Below are 25,791 nucleotides of genomic sequence, written 5' to 3'. Positions count from 1 at the left end.
TCGTGGACCTTGGCTCAGATGGGTCTGAGAGGCAACATTTCATCAATAGTGGTCCGTGGCTCAAATGGGTCTGAAAGGCTAAATGTCATAATGGTGGTCCGTGGCTCATGGGTCTGACGGACTCTGCAGAGTCTAATAATAATAATATCTATCATCAAAAGGTGGTCAGTGGCTCAAATGCAGAACTGTACTCTGTCGAGTGACTACTTGCTTGGCCTACTAGTGCTGGGCGAAACTAGTACTTGCGCGCTCTGCTTGCGCAAGTAATAATGGACCGGGTTGAAGTGTGTGTGTGTGTGTGTGTGTGTGTGTGTGTGTGTGTGTGTGTGTGTGTGCGACTGCGTGCGTGCGTGTGTGTTTGTTTAGGCTATTTTCAGTATAATTGCCAAATATAAATACACTTACAATCTCTCAAGCAACACCCATATTTACCTAATAATTACTTTCATAGTTACACTTGAATGAACGCTCACTAAGTTAACTCATTAAATACATTTAAAGTTAACTCATTAAATACATTCAAACTTCAAAGGCACCAAAGGAAAGACATTTAACTTATATTCACTAGTCCCTCTTCAGAGGGCGATGGTGATGTGCTCCATCTAGAGGGCTACAGCGGAACTGTTTTATTAATTATGTTTTGGTCAAAATAAGAAATTAAAATAATTATGAATGACAAAAGTTATATGGTCTGGTCACTTTTATTGCCGTATACCACAAAAAAAAATACAAAATACAAAATAACAGCAAAAATATTTGTTTCAGTTAATTGACCAACAATTAACGCGCTTTCCATCCTATATAGAATTATTCATATACAGCATAGTAGGCTACTAGTAATACATGAACCCATTTAGGACTGACACCAGATTCTACAAAATGTCTTCTAAATCATGTCAGTTTTCTGAAAAAAACGATGTTTCAGGTTTTCAAACTATTTCACTGAGAATTATATGTAATTTGCAGCTGACCCCGGTCTGAAATGATGTTGTTCCAGGGACCTGCCCAGAATCAAAGATTTTTCAGAAATAGCAGATCTACAAGCTTGTAGCACGGCACTCTGTTGTGCGGCAGTCTGTGCTGCGCTACAAGCTTGTCGATCTGCTATTTTTCAACAGCTAAAGTTTAAAATGATGCTTAAAACACCAAAAGGGGTTCCCGTCCTGAATGGGTTAATCATGTCTATGCATCGCAGACTAAAAATAAAAGTACATAAAGTTATCTCAACATGCCACCATCCTCACGGTGCAGTCGATGCCTCGTGTCTAAACTGTTTTACCTTCAACACAAATAAAGTTCACACTTTTATCCCCAGTAATGGATTTAATGTGAAACGTTGTCTTCACTGATCAGAGGGAGATGCATATAGCACGACTGGCATCCCTTACGCTGCGTTCACACTGGAACAGGCAAAGATGCAAAGATACACTGCGTACCTGTAGCTTTTAGTGTTGTTTTTTGTGGAATAAAACACAAAACACATTTTAGTCGACTAAATCAACTGTAGACTAAAAACTCATGACATTTTAGTCGACTAAAACTAGACTGACATTAGCACTTCAGATGACTAAAACCAAAAGTTTCATTCCAAAGACTATGACTAAACTAAAAATGTAAATTTGCTGTCAAAATCAATTGCATCTAAAATCTTGTAGCTGAAGTTGAAACCAGCTCAACGTTTTTGTAACTTTGTAGCTTTTGCAGCAGCTACAAACGTCAGAGGCATTTTTGTATCTTCCATTGACAATGAATGTTAGACTGTATCTTTGTATCTTCATGTCGCTGTGCTTCCATTGACAATTATCTGCCAGTGTGAATGCAGAATCACACACCATTGACACCAATATCATCCCTCAAAATACGTTTTCAACTAAATAAATGTAACTACTTCAAAAAGAAAAATAAATGTAGATTTTTGTTCCCAACAAACCACATGCCATGGTTCAGATTTATTAAGGCCGGTTGCTCAGAACTCCTCAGTATTTCCCTTTAAGATGTCACTCAAGTTCCAATTCTACTGGAATTAGTAATTAGAGCGTATATGATTTGAGCGTATATGATATTTTAAGGGAAATCTTCATGCAAGCTTTGTGCAAACAACCAACCGACCGTCCCCAAGCTATAATTAAGTAATATTACACCAGAGGGTTATCGTCATTAATGCACATCATAAATGCACACACACACACACACACACACACACACACACACACACACACACACACACACACACACACACACACACACACACACACACACACACACACACACACACACACACACACACACACACACACACCTTTACCTTTACATAGATTGTGGAGGACCCCCCCACCCAAAAAATAAAAATAAATAATGCCATTTGATGGCAAATGACATAAATGGCACTGGAGTTGTAGATCTGTTGACTGTTGAGGCATTACATATTGTATATATATATTATTATTATTATTATTATTATTATTATTATATAATTGTCTGAATGTTCCACAGATACCTATTGTGAAAATAGCAGATCTACATAGCGCCTTGTGCTGCGAGACTTTTGTAGATCGGCTATTTTCACATTTTCTTCTTATATTATTTGACTACACCGAAGTCCTGACGTCACTGGCAGTAGAGGGCGCCAGTCCACAGGTTCGTGTACTTTTTATTTGCATTGAAATCGCCATAGGGGGATTTTAGATCTCTTCATATAAGAATGGTGTTTGAAAAATAAACCGATCATACTGGCCTTTTCACTCATATGGATATATGAAGCATCGACTGAAGGTGGAAATGTATAAATATACCCAAAGAGTAACACAATAAGCGTTAGAAACGAGTCAAACAACCCAGAGACTACATTTCCGTCACCCCCCTGACAGAAAGGCCGGGATGATCGGTTTATCTTTCAAACACAGATATGAAGACCTAAAATCTCCCTATGGTGATTTCAATGCAAATAAAAAAATACATGTGTACTGGCGCCCTCTACTGAAAGTGACGTCAGACTTCGGTGCTCTATTCGGCCAATGTTTGACCAGTTTTTACTCTTTATAGTACCATTTGTTGATTACGTGTGATGCAGTTATGGTCTTATTTATTCATTAAACTAAATTAGCATTGATTTTACAATATAAATTGGGGGTCCCAGAGATAGAAATGCCATTAAATGGGGGTCCGTAGCCTAATGCATGTCAAATTGGGGGTCCTTGAAATTAAAACGGGTTGAAAATCACTGCTATAGATCATGAAGATCATCTCTTTTGGGGGTCCCTGGCATATGTCTTCAAATGGGGGGTCCCTGGGTGCGCCAGGCCGCCAGCAGCAGCAAGGAGAAGGTTGATATGAATGCCAGCAGCCTCTTCTCTTCTCTCTAACGGCCAAGGCGGAGCAGCTGGAGTTTCACGTTTCACAACAACCACATTCTGCCATCGACAACACAGAGAGAGAGAGAGAGGGAGAGAGAGAGAGAGAGAGAGAGAGGAGCTTGGATGCAGAAGACATGTCTCCCTCTCTGAGTCTCTCTCTCTCTGTGTGCATTGTTTCCCAGAGTAACTCTGTGTGTGTGTGTTTGTGTGTGTGTGTGTGTGTGTGTGTGTGTGTGTGTGTGTGCGTGTGTGTGTGCGTGCGTGTGTGCGTGCGTGTGCATTGTGTTCAAAGCCACAGCTGATGCCACTGATGAGCGCAGCAGTTTTTTGCACTCGGCTCCGGTCCAAACTGCTGCGGTAATAAATCAAATGTTTTCTTCATTTTCTCTCTCTTTCTCTCCATATGGGACGAAATCTGTTTAGCGTTTTTTCTTCTTTTCTCTCTATACTTGTCTCACATTATTCCCTCACCACCGACGCCCTTTTCCTCGCCTCGGGTGCAAACCAACCAACCGCCGCAGCAATCAAGGCCGCGGACCAAGGGGGCACCACCGAGCAGTCGGTAGCGCTGTCGCCTCACAGCTAGAAGGTCCTGGGTTCGAATCCCACTGGGGACGCTGTGGGCGCTGGGAGGCGTGTTCTCTCCTCCATGTCAACAGTGCCCATACCCGAGGCGGGGTTGGCGAAAGGGCCTTTCTGTGTGGAGGTTGCATGTTCTTCCCGTGTCCTCTAGGGTAGGTACCCTCACATGATCTCCCCGTGTCCTCTAGGGTAGGTACCCTCACATGATCTCCCCGTGTCCTCTAGGGTAGGTACCCTCATTTGTTCTCCCCGTGTCCCCTAGGGTAGGTACCCTCACATGTTCTCCCGGTGTCCCCTAGGGTACAGTAGGTACCCTCACATGTTCTCCCCGTGTCCCCTAGGGTACAGTAGGTACCCTCACATGTTCTCCCCGTGTCCCCTAGGGTATAGTAGGTACCCTCACATGTTCTCCCCGTGTCCCCTAGGGTACAGTAGGTACCCTCACATGTTCTCCCCGTGTCCCCTAGGGTAGCTACCCTCACATGATCTCCCCATGTCCCCTATAGGGTAGGTACCCTCACAAAAAACATGTAGAAATGTATACTATATTGCCTCCCCCTGGCCAGCCGGGGGCGCCTGATGGAGGGGAAAGGAACAACAAGGAATAACGTGTTCCTCCCACGCGCTAAGTCCAAACTGGAGAAACTCCCCCGTCAGGTGAAAAGACTCCTCATGCATAGAAGGAAGCATGACGTCAGTCCGTTGCTCTCCCCAGGTTGGCAGAGGGAGAGTGTAGCGCCCAGCAGGATTACATTTGACAATTGACACTGGGTGGAAAAAAATGGGTTACAAAAATTGTGGGATTAAAAATTAACATAAATAAAATAAACTCGAGCCAGCCCAGGGGTGGTGGTGTTGGGGGCGGGGTCAGTACACGGTCTTTGATTGGCAGCTGATCTCGGGAGGAGATAAGCGTCCGAAGCGTCCGCTACCGTTGTTGTTGTCCTTCTTCTGAGCAGCTGCCAGACCATTGGCGACTTGATGATGATGAAGCTCCGCCTCCTCTTCCTCCTCTGGCGTGCTCTCCTCCTCATCTTCCTCTTCCTCGTTGTCACTCCTCTCGTCTTTGGTCATCTGCAGCAGGACAGGAGGGGAGAGGAAAGGACAGGAAGGTATACCGTTTGCTTGATTTGTTTTATGTTTTTATGTGGGGACTGCGGATGAGAATTATAATTTTTGTTGTTCTTTCAAAAGCATCATCTTAAATGTACAGTCCAACACCTGCACACATGTTCGGATGTGTACTATAGCCTTCGCATAGGCTCATATATTTATAGTTTTATGGTTCCCGGCCATAATGTACTTCGTGTATTTGTGTGCAAAATGTCTTGTGCCTGGTTATTGTTAGTGTACCATTTTGGAGAATTGTTGTATACAGTATTATTGTATGATTTAGTATTGGCTGTTATAACGTACAATGTAGCGTTGAAAGTGTAATTATGTTTTTCTGCCGCTTGGCCAATTCAGTTCCCACTTGAAAAATCGCAATGTGTTTATACTGGTTAAATTAAATAAAATGGGAATCAGCATTTTTGCTAAATCCGGTGTATTTATATTGCATTTGTGACTCTTTTTGATACAGAGACATTCATTCGCTGTTCAGGAGAGGGGAAAAAACTGATTTTCTTTGTTTTCATCCAAAATGAGTTAATAGCACAGGCAGACTCTTCACATAGAGCATGTCTTAAATAAATGATATTGATATTGAAATAAATGCTTAAACTTGTACCTACGTATAATGTTAGAGTCCACAGAAGTGAGCCTTTCAATTAAATGAAAATTCAATGACTTTTCCTCGGTCAGAAGCTGTCACAGTCAATCACACATACCAGCGACTGACTGTCAATGAGCAGTGACTGACTGTCAATCACATACCAGCGACTGACTGTCAACCAGCGACTGACTGTCAATCACATACCAGCGACTGACTGTCAATCACATACCAGCGACTGACTGTCAATCACATACCAGCGACTGACTGTCAATCACATATACCAGCAACTGACTGTAAATCACATATACCAGCAACTGACTGTCAATCACACACCAGCGACTGACCAACGGTTGCAACTTGGACCCACAACAATGTTAACTCCCATAACTCAGTGGTTTCCAACCAGTCGTCCGGGGAACACCAGTGGTCCTTGAGGAGGTTCTAGGTGGTCCCCATGGATGGAGAGTTGGTAACCAAATAGACCCTTTAATAGACCTTTAACTCTTGAGAGTGTAAAATGAAACAAATGGTTTCATGTCTTCTTTTTTCGTCTGTTTTTAGGCTAAATTACATCACATGGTGGTCCGTGGCACAAATGCTGAATAAATAATGGTATGAAATATGAAAAAGGTTGAAAACCACATGCTCTAAGTAAATCCAACTTCTATTAACTCTAGCCTACAATATTGTTTACTCCTCTAGAGTAAATCTAACTTATATTAACTCTAGCCTACAATAATGTTTACTCCACTAGAGTAAATCTAACTTCTCGCACACACATTGTTCCACCAACAAACATCATTTTGAGAAGCACTAAGTCCAAAATAATGAGGTCCCCATGGCAACAAGCTGTTGTCTGTGTGTGTGTGTGTGTGTGTGTGTGTGTGTGTGTGTGTGTGTGTGTGTGTGTGTGTGTGTGTGTGTGTGTGTGTGTGTGTGTGTGCGTGTGTGCGTGCGTGCGTGTGTGAGCACCATGCCTGCCTGCCTGTGCACTGCTGTAATTGTGTCTGGCAGTTGAGGCTGGCCAGGCAAGCTGTTAGTCACTGAGCAGAGCGCAGTTGTGTTCCTGAGCAGCCAGACAGCTATACAGGCTGCCCAGCCTGCACACAGACGGACTCCACTACAGCAGTGGGTCCCAAAGTGGGGTCCGGGGACCCCCAGGGGTCCTTGAGGGAGTTCCAGGGGGTCCCCAGCTAAATTATAGTTAGGAAACAATGGACTGTATTTTGCGTGTCTTAAGTACCAGGTCTTATTACCTAACTTGAGTAAACTAAAGACCTGGAGGCGTGATCAATGCTCTTTGGCCACTCAGAATAGCCAAATGGCATTGATCACGCCTCCAGGTCTTTAGTTTACTCAAGTTAGGTAATAAGACCTGGTACTTAAGACACGCAAAATACAGCCCAATGAATGGACCCTTATGGGTCTGTATTTCAGAGTGTGTACAAATGGAACCAAATGGACCAATTTATAGTATACACCCATAATTTCGTATACGTTTACAAAATTATAGTATTTTGGAAATAGGCGATCTTACAAGCGATGTGTTGTGAGCTTGTAGAGCGGCTATTTTCAAATAGCCAGAGTATATTAAGGGCCCTATCTGGCCTTATTATCCCTAAATGCTATCTATCCCTATATCCTATAATCAATAAGAATTGAGATCATGATTCTGATACGATTCTAATTTCTTCCATGAAAATAATTATTATGTATTGTCTTTAGTCTGTAGTTGCTGAACATTACCATATCAATATGTATTGTTCTTTAGTCTGTAGTTGATGAACATTACTACATTATCTATTATATATTTGAGAAGTTGTACCCAACACATGGCAAGGAACCCAAAGCCACGAACAGCTACGTCGCTACTGCAACGCCCACAACACCATCTTACACACTACACTCACACACACTCACACACACTCACACGGGCAGTGACGTCACACACTTACCCTTCGCAGTGTTCCAACGCTATCTCCTCCTAAGGCGCCCAACGTCAACGCTGAACACCAGCCGCCAAACAATGGTCTTTGCACTGGCACCAACACTGCCTCCCTTCCACACTCACGCCGCCAATGCATTTGTTTACTACAAACATTATCGCCCCAATCACCCACACCCCTGAGGCTTCCCTACACGGAACACTAACCACTGTTGCCTATGCTGTTGCCCCAACAGGCCCAGAAACAAGGCCTTTTAACCACGCTACTTACACACACTACAACTCGCTTACAATTCGCAAACCTGGCAACACTGCCCTGTCTTCTAATAGGCTCACACTAGCTCTCAGAAGCGGGAACGAAATTCTAGTATATAAATATGGATTGTCTTTAGTCTGTATTTGCTGAACATTACTACGTTCAAAATGTGTCACCTGGAGCCATAACTACTGTGGCTTTAAACAGACAACATCAAAGTGTTCGACTTAAACCTCTCTTAAAGTCTCGTTTGTAGCAAAAACATAAGAGTAACTAAAATGAACTGGACAGCCAACTAGTGCTCCACCACTACCATTCTTCACAAATTAGATTGGGTAGGTGTCTGAATCTAGATCATGTGCAGCACTAGTCTCTGGCAAGTCAAACATGGGAGGTCTATTGACCAGACATGGATGGATACACGTCAGGTGGGCATGGCGGTTGGGTGGCACAGTGGATACACCTCAGGAGGGCATGGCGTTTGGGTGGCACAGTGGATACACGTCAGGAGGGCATGGCGGTTGGGTGGCACAGTGGATACACGTCAGGAGGGCATGGTGGTTGGGTGGCGCAGTGGTAAAGTCCCTGCCCACCAACACGGAGGTTGTGGGTTTGAATCCTACCACACAGTCATAAAGTAGACTTACGGTGCCAAAGAGGAACTTGCGGACCATGCAGAGGATGAGGTAAGCCCAGAAGATGTGCAGAAACAGCAGAACCACCAGCATCACGTTGAAGAAGTAGTACCCGAAGAACGGGGGGTAGTGTTCGATGGGGTACACCCAGGTACAGTGGATCAACCTGAAACAATAGAACAATGGATGGATACAGTGGATCTACCTGAAACAATAGAACAATGAAACAATAGAACAATGAAACAATAGAACAATGGATGGTTACAGTGGATTGGCCTGGAACAAATAAGGGAGGCTGTAGTGTTCAACGGGGTACACCCAGCTAAATGGGGAGGCTATAGTGTTCAACGGGGTACACCCAGCTAAATGGGGAGGCTATATAGTGTTCAACGGGGTACACCCAGCTAAATGGGGAGGCTATAGTGTTCAACGGGGTACACCCAGCTAAATGGGGAGGCTATAGTGTTCAACGGGGTACACCCAGCTAAATGGGGAGGCTATATAGTGTTCAACGGGGTACACCCAGCTAGGGGGGATTTCAATCATGCTGACTTAAAGACTGTACTTCACTCGTTCCATCGTAATGTGAAATGTGCCACTAGAGGGAGCAAAATACTTGATCAGGTTTATACCAACATAGCCCATGCTTACAGAGCCCAGGTGTACCCCCACCTAGGTTACAGACTCAGTGCTGGATTACATCAACTTTTGTGTGGATATTGTTACAGACTGGAAGCAGGTCCGTGTCTTTCCTAACCAAAAACCCTGGATGACACCACAACTCCAAGCATTGGTAAGAGCCAGGAATGCGGCACACAGATCTGGGGATACCAATGCATACAGCATGGCGAGGTCAGCCCTTAGAAATGGGATCAGATCCGCCAAGCTGGCATATAAGACCCGCATTGAAGCCCATACAGCTCCTCAAGCCCCCGACAGGTGTGGGAAGGTGTCAGGGCAATTTCGGACTATAAAGGAAGAACAATGGCAGCACAACCCTAGCGGTGGAGTTAAACAACTTTTATGCACGTTTTGACAGAGACAATGTGTGTCGCCCCCTCTCCCCTCTGACGGCTCGACCCTAGTCTTGAGCACTCATGTGGTCAGACTGGGACTGCGCAACATCAACCCCAGGAAAGCGGTGGGTCCAGACAGAATCGAGGGATGGGTGCCTTTTTTTTTTTTTCAGGCAACATTGTCACATTTTCCTTTGCTTTAAGTTGCATGTGACATGTCAAACTAGGGGGTTTTCATGATTCTGAATCCATTCCAAGCATTAGTTATGCACAAAAAACACTCCTTGGGCTACGGCCGTAGACATCATGAAAAATGTGATGAGGTCAGCATGAGGTCAGCACATTTTGGGCATGTGGCTATGGCTGACATTAATAATTCTACTTGAGTTGGAAGTATTAAGACCCATTTTTTACCCTCAATGGCTTCCTTTCTGAAAAATAACGTCATTGTAAAAAGATTCACGCGTTTAGATATTCTATTTACAATGAGATGCGGACGGGAGCTGGTGCCACTTGGACCCGGACGTAACGTAGCACTACAAAATGACGTCTTAAATACAGAATGTGGAAAAGCGCTGGAAGTGAATCAGTGTTGACAAAGTGAGACATCTTTCATTGTCCTTCAACTTGCATTGTTTCACCACCACAATTATACAGAAACTGCATGTGTTTATATAAAAAGCAAACAAACCTTGCACACACACACACACACACACACACACACACACACACACACACACACACACACACACACACACACACACACACACACACACACACACACACACACACACACACACACACACACACACACACACACACACACACACACACACACACACACACACACACACACACACACTTACACGCTTACCAGAAGGGGAAGATGACGAGTCTTGTTACCATAAACACGATGGCGAACACAACAAACAGGGCGTTGCAGGTCTTCTCCCATTTGGCATAGTTAAATAGCTTTGCAGACTGAGAGAGAAGGACAGGAATAAAACTCATTGAACATGCAGGAGGAGGGTACACACTGTGTGAAAGAGTTAACAGGCAATTATGGGCACTAGATTTGCCCGTAAACCTCAAGTTAAGCGGGCATATACAGTAATATACGGCAATATACAGGTGTGATGGTACAATTCGGGAGTTTGTTGGAAAGTTTAATGGGAGTTTCCTGTAATATACACATCCATGCTTTTTGCGCAGTGAAGAATGTCAGTCATACAGTAAAGGAGTGCACACTTTATTATGTTTTGATTGTTCTACTTGCATGATGTTCAGATACAGTCGACACCTAAACCTGAAATTGGCTGCATGTTTTTGTTTTCCAAAATGCAATCCAAATGTAATGGAAAATGGTTGCAAAGTATGCATGATTTTAACATTATGCATGGTGCATCATTATCAGAACTAAATCTACACTTCAACTTCATGTTTATTTATATGCCCAAATTGACTGGTTATCACAGCTTTTGTAGTTATTTCTAGAAATGTTGGATCTAGAAATGTTGGACTGTGTGGCCCTGGTCTTCCCCTAATGGGACTGATCGAGGGTAGCTACTGGGATGTAAGTCGGGACTTGATCACCCCGGCTGGGTCACCCGAGTGAGGTATGATGTTGAGAGACCCGAAACCCTGATGACCTTGGGTTACATCACTGAGGATACGTCCCAGGTGCACCCATGTTTTTTCGTTCCTGTGTTGTCACTGCTGTTGTATATGCTACTGACTCGTACAACGTACTGTTTTATCCTATTGACTCACCTGCCAGTGAGGAGCCCCCACCGAGAGGACGCAAAGCCTTCGTCCCACTCCTCCCGCCCAACACTCCCCACCGACAGTGCGTAACGTGCGTCATACCAGACCTCAAATTTGAGGTCCGGGCTTAACTTCCGCTCACTCGAGCCATTGAGTTAAAATTGTACTTCCGGCAGTCTTCCGGGTGCTTCAAAACAGCAACTTCCAAACATGACCAGAGTTCTACTGACCTCCAGGAGAACATCAGAGGCGTCATGGACCAGCATCACCAGCGTTCCGATGCGGATGTAGTTGACACACCAGGAGAAGGAGAGCAGGGTGAGGGTGGCCAGATGGTGGATGATCTGCTCTTTGAAGTCCTGATGACGGAGAGAGAGAGAGAGAGAGAGAGAGAGAGAGAGAGAGAGAGAGAGAGAGAGGGAGAGGAGAGAGAGAGAGAGAGAGAGAGAGAGAGAATTAAGACAACATCTACTCACTACGGTCTGTATTTATGGTTTAGTTGATTCTACAACCCATTAAGACCTGGGACGCATCTGTGTCAACTTAGTTTTTAACCACTTTTAACTACAAAAAAAATCACACGCGTTTGAACTGAGTGGTGCAACTCCCCTCCCCCCCACCTCTCTCTCTCTCTCATTAGCAGGCAACAGTGCAGCACTATCCCTCTCTCAGTTTCTGGCACAACAGTGCCCCTACTGGTACTCATTATACTGGTGCTCATTATACTGGTGCTCATTAACGTCACATAGGTGAACACATAGGTGAACACGGACATTGCTGTTCCTTGGAGTGGTTGCACCACTCAAAAATATAGCAGATACCGGTATACTGTACTCACCTTCCTCTTGACGTCAAAGGTAACACTGAAGAGCAGAGATCCATAGAAGCTCATCTCCAAGATGTAATACCAGTACTGAGACTCTAGCATGGACTATATGGACGCGCACACACACACACACACACACACACACACACACACACACACACACACACACACACACACACACACACACACACACACACACACACACACACACACACACAGAGAGAGGGAGAGAACTTTGATTAGTTTTGATCGTTCTATACTTTACACTTTGCACAGTGATGGAAGAAGTACTCAAATGTTTTACTTAAGTAAAAGTATCAAGAGTTCCGTATTCAAAACATACTGTACTTGGGTAAAGATAAAAGGACAAAAGTGTCGGCATCAAAATGTTATTTTTTTTTTTACAATTTTCAAATGCACTAGCTGTAGCTGGTTAGTGTACCAGTGAGCTAGCTGTAGTGTGTGTGTGTGTGTGTGTGTGTGTGTGCGTGCGTGTGCGGTCGGATAACGCCGGTCTACAGGATCATACACAATCCTCACAACAGCGTGCCAACGGAGCAGAGTGAGTGACATCATCATGTGATCCCTTGATTAAGGTCCCTGGCACACACACTAAGGACCACAGGGATCTGGTCCAGACGCTCGTAAAAAAACCCAAGGATAACGCAAGCCCCTAAATATAAAACCCTTAAGGAGAACGCAGGTCCTCTCCCGCTTCTAAATAAGGACCTTGCAGCACGATGGGGTTGTTTAGTTTGGACGCGAGGTGCGAGTTATTATCAGATGTTTTTATGAGAGCGAGCGGGAATGTGGAAATTAGCATTTTTAGAATGATCTGGAGGCCAGAGTGCCAGGCCATTAGCGCTGTTGTTTTTGTTGCTGCATGTGTACATTCGCACACACCACACATGTTGTTGTGTATGTGCTTTTGCGTGCTACAGGTGTGTTGTTGTTGCTTGTGTGCGCTCGCGCAGCCGCACACACATGTTGTTGCGTGTGTGCGTGTGCTACAGGTGGTCAGAATGATGTGGTGTGAAGGTGATTACATTCGTAAATACTTTAAATCAAAGCCAGCGGTGTAAGGGAAAATATTGTACTTCAATTTGAAAACTTTAGTTACTAGTAGTTACTTTTTAGATTTCGATTTGTATTACACAACATGCATTACCCACTTAAGTTCTATATATATTTCGGCTATAGAGCCGATCTACAAGCACATAAGGCGGCGTCATGTGATACATTGTGAGCTTGTAGATCTGCAATTTTAAAACTAATAATAGATTCATCAATACTATCACAAACAAACATCATAATACAAACATCACAATAATACAGACCTGTTTTGGAAATCCCGGCCATACTTCCCTAGTGTCATAAAACCATTCTTTCTATGGGGAAGAGAACAGAAGGGGAAAACAAATCACAGAGACGTCATCATCCAGTTTCATTACACTTTGATGTTAGGGCAGAGATTCAGAGAACCAACGCCCACATTCATTCATTGTTCTTTTCTGGTGCTCCACTTAAATTTACAATTTAGGCATTTCTCAGACACTCTTAAAGGGGAATTTCTCCCTAAGCCTTTTTTTTTTTTACAAAAGTAAGTTGATAATTATGTATATTGAACAAAAAAATATATATATTTTTTTTTGGTCCTGGAGCTACTCCTTCAGCTGCTTCTGGAGGGGGTCTAAAGTCAGCTCACGTAGACCAGGAAGAGTGCAGTGTCAACAATGCACAGTGTTGCTGTCACATCATAAACATCATAAACATCAAAAACCAAAACCAATTGCGCGATTGAATAGGAGTTCTAGTGTTACACCCCCTCCAGGAGCAGCTCCAGGACCAGCGCCCTATATCTTTATTTTTATAAAATAACTTTGTAAAAAAAAGGGTTAGGAGAAATTCCCCTTTAATCCAGAGCGATTTACATTAAGCAAGAACAAAAGCATGGCAATTAAATACATCACATACATAAAAAGTATATGAAACATGCGTATAAGCTAAGAACGTAACAGTGGAATATCTACATAATGAAACTACTGTATACATATCTGCTGTCGGGAGGAAACTTCATAAAAATATAAATTTTTCAGGAAATTAAGAAAACCTTATATATATATTTTAAACAAATCAATACAGCCTCATGAAAGTTGGTGTAACTTTATATATTGTCAATTACTTCCATGAGAGGGGGAGAGGCGGTGGAGTTAATTGCTTTAGCAGACATTTTGAGGGTCCAATGGAGTTAAGAGGTTTTGTCCAAAGCACTTTTTACTACTTTCCATTGGTTCAATATTTTCAAAACAACACACAGACGTAAAGGGTGTTCAATAGCACTGATTTATGCCAAAATAAAAATCAAAAACCTAAAAAATTGAGTTATGAGGTTTCCTCCCGATAGCAACGTATACTACAGTATACTATAAAGTGCTATGACTACATAAAATGCAATTCTAGTGCCGTCCACGTAACTATGCTATAAGTCTGTATGAAATGCTTAGAGCAGACTTCGTATGAATAATCTTTATGCTTATCTGTCAGTCAGAGTAACAACGTATCAGGGTCAAGACTGGTAGCCGGTAATCCAGCATGACATCGTGTTGCTGCGTGTCTTCCCCCCATCCCTGTTTCCTGTCAACCTACTGTATAACATAATCAATATCAATGTATATAAATAAAGGAAAAAAACGAAAAGGACTGGTAGCTGCGTTCTGATGGTGTTACGGATTCTGACCATCTAGTAGACGATCCAGATGAATTCAACAAAACCATCAGAGCAACCCGCAGGTCGATCCATTCTCAAACAGCACCCACTGGCCGTCACGCATCCTCGTCAAGACAAAGTCTCCGGTGCATACGTTGGTCAGACATACTAACAGTCCGGCAAAATACGCGGCCGGTTAAGACTCACCCATGGCTCCCGACATGCGTGGCCGGTTAAGACACGTACAAGTGCATTTATTGCAACTGAACACTGAGGGCCTCACGCGGTCTAAACATGATGATCTCATCCAGAACATTGCCAAGATAAATCCAGAGAGCCACTGTTGATGAAGACAAGGTACTCATCAATGTTTTGTTTTTTTTCGACCTCATCAACTTCATTTCCGGGGGAAGTTCAAACGCTGGAAGCCCCTCTTCCGGCAAGACAGTCTATGCCTTAGATAACATGACCAGACTTTTCTCTTGGCAGATGAGGAAGGCTAGGAACGTGGCTACTTCAAATGGGGCCTGGGGGTATACCTTTCTTACTATGAAGGCTCATTCATAGTCTGGATTTTCGGTGGTGAGGTGACCACCGAACTACAACATGACGTCACGAGCCGCGGTGAAGAGCAAACCACCGCCACCGCCCACGCCCCGGCGCCAAGCACTTCTCTCTGTTTTTACTCACCATCACTCAACGTTATTTCAACTCCGGTGGTCAGCTCACCACCGAAAATCCAGACTATATGAATGAGCCTTAACTAGTAGACATGGTACGTGGACATGCCCAGACCTGTCCTTCTTCTGTCTCCAACAACAGAATAGCACTACATAAGTTCCCTATAGACGCAGTCACTCCCCTAACATTGTGTGGCATGGCACTATAGACGTGGTCAACTCCCCTACCATTGTGTGGTGTGGCACTATTGTCACGGCAGAACCCTGAGTAGTGTTTGGTGACGAGATCTGAGCAGAGGATCACAGCTGTGTATGTAGAGAGAGAGGCCACACACACCAAGAAATCAATGTAAGCAGGTTTATTTACTTCATCGGGACAAACGTTTCGGCTATAAAAGCCTTCTTCAGTGTGAACTCTGAAGAAGGCTGTTAGCCGAAGCGTTTGGGTGTATTTCTCTCTCTGGTATGGAATGCATTTTTTTTCAGCATAGCATGCACCATTCAAATATCTTATCCTGTTATCTCACGCAGTGTTATGACTTATAAATAGCAGAAACTAAAATATTATTGCTGCTATAATAAAGCATGACGCATACTCCAGGGTTTTTTAGGTGACTCACTCTATTTTCGTCCATGCCAAACGTATTTTCTTTTTTTTTAATAATTTGATTTTTTTTTTTGAATAGTTAAAATAGCCGATCTACAAGCTCACAACGTGTCGATGTATACATCGACCAGTTGAACTATTCAAAAGTTTTCAAAATAGTAAAAAAAAAAGTTTAGGGATAACAGATGAGGGGTTTGGCACTGATCAGAATCACCACGAAAGCATCGCATAGCATCACATACTTACACTGTTACATATTAGATGGAATCATAGTATCACATCATACATACATATTAGATGGAATCATAGTATCACATACTTACATACTTACATCATAAAGAGCCGCTATTCCTCCGATGAGTGCAAACAGATAGAAGGCAAACCTCCAGCTGGTGAAGACATGAATTATGATAGGATTTATTAGCAGCAATGTTGTTTTATCTGACAAGTGTGTTCATTTCATCGACTAAAACTACGAATTACGGAAATTGTAATCCAAATGGGCCATGCCAAGCATAAACACATGCATGCACGCACGCACGCGCACATGCGCACACGCACACATGTAATGTTCACCTGGCCTCTCTGAACTTCTTCAGAACTCCGGGTCGGTCCAGGTTTCGTCTCCGTCTGAACCATCGCTCCACTCGTCTGACGGACAGACTGCTCTTTTTAGACAGCCCGTCAATGTCTGCCTGGACGCACGCACGCACGCACGCACGCACGCACACACACACACACACACACACACACACACACACACACACACACACACACACACACACACACGAGAGTCATATTCTGGTTTCCATTTTCAAAGCTTGGATTCCCCATCGATGACGTCACTGGTGGACGGGTTTCTGAACTGCCCACAGCCCTCCTATGAGACACAGACTGGTTTCTGAACTCCACACAGCCCTCCTATGAGACACAGACTGGTTTCTGAACTCCACACAGCCCTCCCATGAGACACAGACTGGTTTCTGAACTCCACACAGCCCTCCCATGAGACACAGACTGGTTTCTGAACTCCACACAGCCCTCCCATGAGACACAGACTGGTTTCTGAACTCCACACAGCCCTCCCATGAGACACAGACAGATGAGTCTCTCTAGTCGCTATAGGATGAGATCAATTGGCCATGGGTTTCTGGGCTATGGGATGAGATTACCATGATTTCTGGGCTATAGGTTGAGATTACCTGGTTTCTGGACTATAGGATGAGATGGCCAGGATTTCTGGGTTATGGGATGAGATTACCTGGTTTCTGGATTATAGGATGAGATTATCTGGTTTCTGGACTATAGGATGAGATTATCTGGTTTCTGGATTATAGGATGAGATTATCTGGTTTCTGGACTATAGGATGAGATTACCTGGCCAGTAGTGTTGCGCGGGCCAACCTGTAACCTTCAGGTCCCATGGGTTACCCTCAGGGCGGTCTGAGCCGAGTCGAGATATTTTTACTTTACTGGCGGGGCGGGCTGAGGCGGGTTAAATAATGTAATAATGTAATGTATATTTTTCCCACAAGTCCTGGGAGGAAATTTGCGCAGCCTATAACAGATTGTTGTGTTGCTGTGCTGGTAGATATCTCCTCCTTCAACAAAAAATCCCCAAACAGCGTGACTGTGATAGTCTGCCTAGCTGTGACTGTGCCTAGCCTGGGCACCATTACATTTCAGGTTTATGAACCGGTCGGGAGCAGATGATATCGCTACGTCATGTTGTAGTATTGTTTTGTAGTCATCAATCATCCGCAACTTTCTTTTCCCTCAAACCTATTTTTCTCAATAAAAGCTACAGGTTACGAGAGCTTTTATTGTTATTCTTCCGGTTTGAGGGAAAGGGAAGTTCCGTTTCATTGTTCCTGCCTGATGACTACAAAACAATACTACGTAACGATATCATCCGTTCCAGACCGGTTCACACGGCACTTTTGGAACAGCTTTCCTCCGAGGTGGAAAGCCTGGTGAGGCGAGGTTAGTGATAGCCTACTTACTGTACTGTACACGGAGCGTGCTGTGCACTCCAAATACACGTGCATGAACACACCCCGCAGGCACGAAGCTGTGAGAAGTGCGTGTTTGAGCGACAGTTTGTCTTTACTCACCTCAGCAGACATTCTGTTCTAAACCTTTTTTTTACATTTTCCCTGAGCGTCCTTGAACAGTGGTGAGTTGTCTACTACCATTGTGCTTCATCCTTGTGTTCTGACGGTATCTGACAGAGTGAGTGAAATCTTTTATAACCACCAGCACCTATCGCTTCCGTTCAGCGCGCGCGCTGAACGATATGGTATAACTAGGTCACACCTCTGAGCTGCAGCACGACAAAAGGAGTCTTAGGGTGAGGCGGAATCCGCACACCTCGTGTGTGAGTGTGTGTGTGTGTGTGTGTGTGTTTGCGCACACGTGTGTGGATTGTAGGCTAAGTGAGGAGTTGGACAACGTTAAAAACAAACGTTTTCAAATAGTTTTTCTCAGGTTTTTAGTGGCGTTTTCTTTCAGCGTCTGTGTCTCCAGTCCTGTTGTTGTAGGCTATAACTCTACTGTAGGCTATGTCTGCATATGCTCTGTCTCCGATCAATCTCTGCCAACCCATGTCGTACACGTGTGTGACAAATGAATGGCATTGCATCGGTGGTCGGAACACCCGGGACCATGCGTGCTTGCCAGTGATATTATTTGTTTATTAAGACAGTTTAGACGTACCATTAAGACAAATAAAAGCCGTGTTCAAAGACATATTTGACGTGTATTTAATAATTTTAATGTTGGCAGGTTGCGGAGTCGTGAAAATGATCTGCTGCTGCAGGGCGGGCTGGGCAGAGTCAAATTATTAATTCATGCGGGACCCACAGGTCATAAAAAACCCTGAGCTGCGCAACACTACTGGCCAGGGTTTCTGTGCTATGGGATGAGATTACCTGGTTTCTGGGCTATGGGATGAGATTACCTGGCCAGCTGGTTTCTGGACTATAGGATGAGATTACCTGGTTTCTGGGCTATGGGATGAGATTACCTGGCCAGCTGGTTTCTGGACTATAGGATGAGATTACCTGGTTTCTGGGCTATGGGATGAGATTACCTGGCCAGCTGGTTTCTGGACTATAGGATGAGATTACCTGGTTTCTGGGCTATGGGATGAGATTACCTGTCCAGGGTTTCTGGAACGACAGGCGTAGTGCAGCTCCAGGATGGGGTTGTCGTCCACTCTCAGATGGACCTTCTCCTTGATGCCTGCGCTGGCGGCGAGGGGCGTGGCCACAAACCTGCACAGGGACGGACAATTAAGTGTAATCCCACTACCAGAATCAGGGTACCTACCGGGGACACGGGGAGAACATGTGAGGGTACCTACCCTAGGGGACACGGGGAGAACATGTGAGGGTACCTACCCTAGGGGACACGGGGAGAACATGTGAGGGTACCTACCATATAGGGGACACGGGGAGAACATGTGAGGGTACCTACCCTAGGGGACACAGGGAGAACATGGGGAGAACATGTGAGGGTACCTACCCTAGGGGACACGGAGAGAACATGTGAGGGTACCTACCCTAGGGGACACGGGGAGAATTAACATGTGAGGGTACCTACCCTAGGGGACACGGGGAGAACATGTGAGGGTACCTACCCTAGGGGACACGGGGAGAACATGTGAGGGTACTTACCCTAGGGGACACGGGGAGAATAAACATGTGAGGGTACCTACCCTAGGGGACACGGGGAGAACATGCTGTACCTTTCGAACATGAACCTGACCGTGAGGAAAGCCAGGGCGTAGGGCAACGTGACGTAGAGGTGAGAGGCCTTGGCGTACACGCGCCCATCTCTGTCCTCCAGATCGGCCCACGTCAGGTTGACGGGCAGCCACACGCGGTCCCACCAGAACCAGTCGTAGAGAGAGGACCACATCCCTAATGTCACCACGCACACACACACACACACACACACACACACACACACACACACACACACACACGCACAAACACACACACACACACACGCGTGATATGTAATTTGTGAAACAGTGTGAAAGGAGCAACCGTGTGTCCGACACACTTAACACAATACATGACGTTTTGGTAGCCATAGGCCTACATACAGCTAACCAGTTGAAGACACTGCAGATTTATTGCGGTTTTGAAATATCTGAGCTCATTAGGGTTTTCTGGTCAGTGGGGTGACATAACATCGGGCAGGGGGATTTGTGTAGCAGCACAAGATAAGAGAATAAAATGAGATCAAGGTTCATCTTCCAAGGTTTCTTTATTGTTATCTTTGTGTGTACAAAAGTAAAAAAGAGTCTTTACAGATTGTCACAAACTGTACAGTCAATCTGTCATGAACTATAATCTGTGTACTGTGTACTTTTATTATGTAGTGATGCCCTATGCCTAGTGTTTCCTGTTCGGCCTGGTGGAGACAATCAGGCATTACGACACCATCAAGGCCCTGCCAAAATACATTTGTCTGGACTATGACTAAAACTAAACAAAACATTGCGGTCAAAATGAACACAGAGTAGAGATAACTTTGATAAAAATAACAATTCTTCTACATTCCATTATTGTGTAGAAATCTTGTAAATTAAGTTTTTGAGTGATTGATTTATTGAAAGAAGTAATTAACAGAATATACTGTATAGGTACATTTCAAGCACAAAACTGTTAACTGTGGACGACACCATAAAGCATTACAACAGGGTCCACCATTTTCAATTAATCAGAACATTTAGAGACGTACAAATATACACTTCTATATAACAAAAATAATAATCTAAAATCCTCATAAAAGGAGGTAAAAATGGAAACGTAATAATAATATACAGTGAGGGGAAAAGGTGGACTCAGACTTTTTTTTACGGGGGCTAGTTTCTAATTGCAGCCGTGCTTTGAGGGCGGTTTTGAAGGAGTCAAGGGATTCGCGTCTTAATGACTGTTGGTAGGGGGTTCCACATTTTGGTGGCATAGGAGAGAAATGAGTTTAGACCCTTGTTTGAGCCGAATCTGGGTTGTACATGGTTTGTTGAACGATAACAATAAATTAACAATAAATAAACTCTTGAGAGCATTGAGAGTTGTTTCAATGTACGCTCTCAAGAGTTAAAGATCTAATAAGGGTCCATTTGTTTACCAACTCTCCGTCATTTAGCTACATGGGGACCACCTGGAAGGACCTCAAGGACCACTGGTGGTCCGCGGCCCACTGGTTGAGAACCACAGCAGGTGCATGGTCATAGAGGCTCCTGGAGGTTAAGGGTTAAGTTTCCAAAACAAACATTGACACAACGGTCCACCCTCACACACACACACACACAGGTCCTCCCTCTTCCTCCAGATTCCACTCCACACCCACGTTACACACACACACACACACACACACACACACACACACACACACACACACACACACACACACACACCCACGTTACACACACACACGTAAGAGAGAGAGAGAGAGAGAGAGAGAGAGAGAGAGAGAGAGAGAGAGAGAGAGAGAGAGAGAGAGAGAGAGAGAGAGAGAGAGAGAGAGAAAGAAAGAAACCCGCACTGAGCAGAGTCTGTTATGTGTGACTCGACCCTGCATGATCTGACAATTCATCACAGAACAAACCGGTTTAATGTCGTTTACACTTTGACGAAATGCTGGCGTGGCAAAACCAGAATGAATGAATCAGGGGGCAACCAACCAAACAACCAACCGGTGTCGATTTCGTCAAACTAAAACTCTGACATCAATACTCTGAATATCAAACCGACGAGATGGCACATTTGTGGCATTTAAAAAAAAACACTTTTTACGTTTTAATGTTGTGATTTTTTATACCATCAAATTGTTTTTTTAGTATATATATTATATAGTATAATATTATTAGTATATATATTTTTTTTTTTACTATATTGGGTTATTTAAACTAAAGTGTTACCGTACTTAAAGTCTCCTGGTGGTGAAAATTGGCAAAACTCACTGTAAGCAATGCATCTACGAATTGTAATGAGCATGTGATTGTGATGACAAAATAAAAATACATAAAACCATGCCGAAGACATTTTCCTCAACTTACTTTTTTCCACTGAACAAAAACTAAACAAAACATGTAATACAAACTAATCCGCGAAGACCACAACTAAGACAAAATATATGGACTAAAATGTTATGGAGGGACTAGTGGAGAAGAGATCCAGTAGAACTAAATGTTAGTGAGGGACTAGTGGAGAAGAGATCCAGTAGAACTAAATGTTAGTGAGGGACTAGTGGAGAAGAGATCCAGTAGAATTAAATGTTAGTGAGGGACTAGTGGAGAAGAGATCCAGTAGAACTAAATGTTAGTGAGGGACTAGTGGAGAAGAGATCCAGTAGAACTAAATGTTAGGGAGGGACTAGGTAAGAATATGTTGGTACAGTACCTAGCAGATAACGTCCTATAGGGGGTATGAATATGTTCGTACTTCGCAAAAACCAACCAAGTGTCGTAGCCTATAGTTATAGTATGACGTGTGAGTGTAGATGTGTAGAGTGGTGGTGGGTGTGTATGATGTGTGAGTGTAGAGTGGTGGGTGTGTATGTGTGGGTGGGTGTATATCGCTGTGAGGACGTCCTTCCTTCTAAGCTTATACATTTCATATCACAAACACCATAGAGCAAAGACTCCTGTAACTTTAACCAAAAGAAAAGAACATAAATGTATGAATGAATGAATGAATGAATGAGTGAATTCATGAATGAATGAGACATTGTAAATGGATGATGAAGTACGATTGAAGTATGAATGGATAATATTTCCGACAGTGACATAATCAATGACAACGCTAACAGCTGTGTCACCATTTATTGCAGCGGAGTGTGTGTGTGTGTGTGGGGGGGGGGTCATATCAGCTATATAAATATGATGACAAAGCAATTAAGAGAAACACATTGTCTCGTTACAGCCACCAATAACAGTGGGATTTGACTGAAATATTGTAATGCAAAATAATAGTAAGGGAAGCTTGTGTTCACATGGTGATGAAAACAATAGTAAGCGAAGCTTGCGTTCACATGGTGACATGTAGAGCTGATGTCAGCACATACTGTACAGACAGACCTTCACAATCTGCAGGTAGGTAGGGGCCGTTCACACCTGAGAGACAGCTGTCTCCTCTCAGTCCTCTGTGTCTCCTGTCTCTTCTGTGCGACGCACGGCTCGCAATGCATTTTCAATGGAAGTCACATGGTTTGACGAGACAACCATGTTTCATGGAGGGGAGGAGGGCAGAAGACAGCCTTTGAGAACAAAGTTGTCTCGTAAAACCACGTGACTCCCATTGAAAATCTAACTACACAATTATCACCAGCACTTCATTATAACACACGCCTTTGTTCCTCACTGTGGGAGAATGATAAAACTTCAATGACTAACACATTGTTACCAACACGATAGATAGATAGATAGATAGATAGATAGATAGATAGATAGATAGATAGATAGATAGATAGATAGATAGATAGATAGATAGATAGCCACTTCAATAGCCTCACTGTGGGAGAATGTTAAAACTTCAACGACTAACACATTGTTACCAACACCATAGATAGCCACTTTATTAGCCCAAAACACGACTCCACTTCTCGGCTCCGTTGCCAAAGCTAGAACAATACTTTCAGTCATCAATATACTGTAACTAAGGCTTTTATCGTGGCATTGTTGTGACACACGACAACAAAACTAAACATATCGAGTCTTCATACTGTATGGGTGGAGATGAAATAAAAGACAGATATGAAAGGGGAGGGGGGGGGGGGATTGGCAGACGATAATCACAGAATAATTCAGAGAATGGAAGTGTCAGCCTGCATTACGTACAATAAACGTTCCACTGAAGTTAATGGGTTGTTTTGTGAGACAAAGGGGCGGCCAAATTAAACATATTAAAGACCATAGAGACAGCAGTTAACAATCCAAAGCGAGCCAGCTGAGTTTTTACAGAGACAGACGTGTCCGGGGGGTAGAGGGGGGGGCAGAAAACTCTGGTTAAGAATCAGTTACAGATGCTTAATTAGCGCTGATGACAGTCAACACTTATCTGGCAACACCCGTCCTTCAAACTCGGTGAATCAAAGCCAGATTAGATTAGATAGACAACAGACAACAACACAAGAAAAAACCTCATGATGAAAGTAGTTCACACACACACACACACACACACACACACACACACACACGCGCGCGCGCACACATGCACACACACGCACACACACACACACAAATGCGCACACACGCACGCATGCACGCAGAGCAGTGGACAGTGGAGGGTCAGGGCATTGTGCTCTGACCTACTATGTTATTCATGTCAGCCCGGCCATGACAGAGAGCCTACACAAACACACACACACACACACACACACACACACACGACAAAACGTCACTTTACTGCACATTCCACACTACTACACGCTCCCACTTTTAGCCTAACTTCAGTCTGCCCAATCATCACCTACAGTACTTATATAATATAGAATCGCTTCATATGGATGTTTTATAATATTACGCTAGTACGTACTAGTTTTAAAAGTACTTTTTATAGTTGCATAGCATCTGAAAAATTCACGTATTGTGAATTTTAACCATCAAGTACTTTGAAGTTGAAGTGAGGCTGAATCCAGGCAGCCCAAGCATTATAGGGACAGTAGGACATCAACATAAATCAGTTCACACCAAAGATACCGGGTGACAAAACAAGGACTACTTATTACACACAAAGATAGGACCAGCAGAGTGGAAACATTTACACACTTATAGCCCCAAGCTTATTTAGTTAACACAATCAGGACGTTTTAAGCATTATGTTATGCTTTGGCTATTGAAAAATAGCAGATCTACAAGCTCAGCTACGAGCTTGTAGATTTAAAAGTCGTGAAAATGTGTTGCAAATCTTTGAATATACATTCTTTCACAGCAAACATTTTTAACTCATAACTTTGCTTCTTCTGTCTTCCCATGGAACAACATGTTTTCAGATGGGGGTCAATTACATACGGTAATAATTTTGGGGCTCCTTGACATGTAATAGTTGGGCGAACCACTGACACAGAAACATACTTTTTTTCCCCAGAAATGATGTCATGATTTTAGAAGACATTTTGTAGAATCTAGATCTCAGGTCTAAAATAGTTCAAAACAAGCCTTACCTTTGCCACGGTAGTGTGTGCGCCAGGCAGGCAGAATGCTGAGCTGTTTTAAACAACGCCGGGTTGACTCTCTGCTGTAGTTCTAGTGGTTTCTGTGGTGGGAATCAGAGAGCATGACAGAACAAAAAATAATCCTCCACTTTCCGCTACACGGCAACAAGTGTCCCAGGCAGGTAGGTAGACATACAGACAGACAGGTAGGTAGACAGACAGATAGATAGACTGGCAGGTAGGCAGGCAGGCAGGCAGACACTCTATCCTTTGTTTGACAATGACATTCTTTCGGTAGGTTACACCCAGCTCAGGTACAATCGCCTGGGTGGTTTTTCTCTGGTTTTTTTACCCTCCAGGTAGAGATATATAGGCTACCAGATTACCACAGCTCTCATGCTCGCTCTCCCTTTCTCTCTCTCTCTCACGTGTACACAGAAGTGTAGACAAACACAAACACGCGCGCACACACACACAGCCCTGAAGGGATGTTTTGGTATTGTTTGTGATGATAACACACAAAGGGGGATATACTCTC

At 43.8% G+C, this 25,791-nt stretch overlaps 1 protein-coding gene across 1 annotated transcript; it reads right to left on the bottom strand.

Annotated features, from left to right (window-relative positions):
• Positions 1 to 697: 697 nt before the first annotated feature.
• cers3a (ceramide synthase 3a) lies at positions 698 to 25,620 on the bottom strand. The gene is made up of 11 exons (XM_080759154.1): positions 25,263 to 25,620; positions 19,834 to 20,008; positions 19,243 to 19,360; positions 16,662 to 16,780; positions 16,417 to 16,474; positions 13,429 to 13,479; positions 12,104 to 12,196; positions 11,496 to 11,624; positions 10,376 to 10,482; positions 8,498 to 8,651; positions 698 to 5,009 (listed from the first exon to the last, which is right to left on the bottom strand). Exons 2-11 carry the CDS (start codon positions 20,004 to 20,006, stop codon positions 4,803 to 4,805), a joined length of 1,209 nt encoding a protein of 402 aa, XP_080615280.1. The 5' UTR covers positions 20,007 to 20,008; positions 25,263 to 25,620; the 3' UTR covers positions 698 to 4,802.
• Between the last annotated feature and the right edge of the window lie 171 nt (positions 25,621 to 25,791).

This window comes from Protomyctophum bolini (assembly GCF_963924005.1).
Source record: "Protomyctophum bolini genome assembly, chromosome: 1".
In the NCBI taxonomy this organism is placed as follows: Eukaryota; Metazoa; Chordata; class Actinopteri; order Myctophiformes; family Myctophidae; genus Protomyctophum; species Protomyctophum bolini.
The sequence above is the reverse complement of the archived record's forward strand: the minus strand, read 5'-3'. Positions and strand labels throughout refer to the sequence as shown.

Excerpts from the sequence above, each read along its gene's own strand:
- cers3a (XM_080759154.1), bottom strand. The coding sequence starts at position 20,006 with ATGTGGTCCTCTCTCTACGACTGGTTCTGGTGGGACCGCGTGTGGCTG. Across the intron at positions 8,652-10,375 it reads CTCGTCATCTTCCCCTTCTG|GTTGATCCACTGTACCTGGG; the intron begins GTAAGCGTGTAA and ends CTATTGTTTCAG. Across the intron at positions 5,010-8,497 it reads GCAAGTTCCTCTTTGGCACC|ATGACCAAAGACGAGAGGAG; the intron begins GTAAGTCTACTT and ends GTCCTGCTGCAG.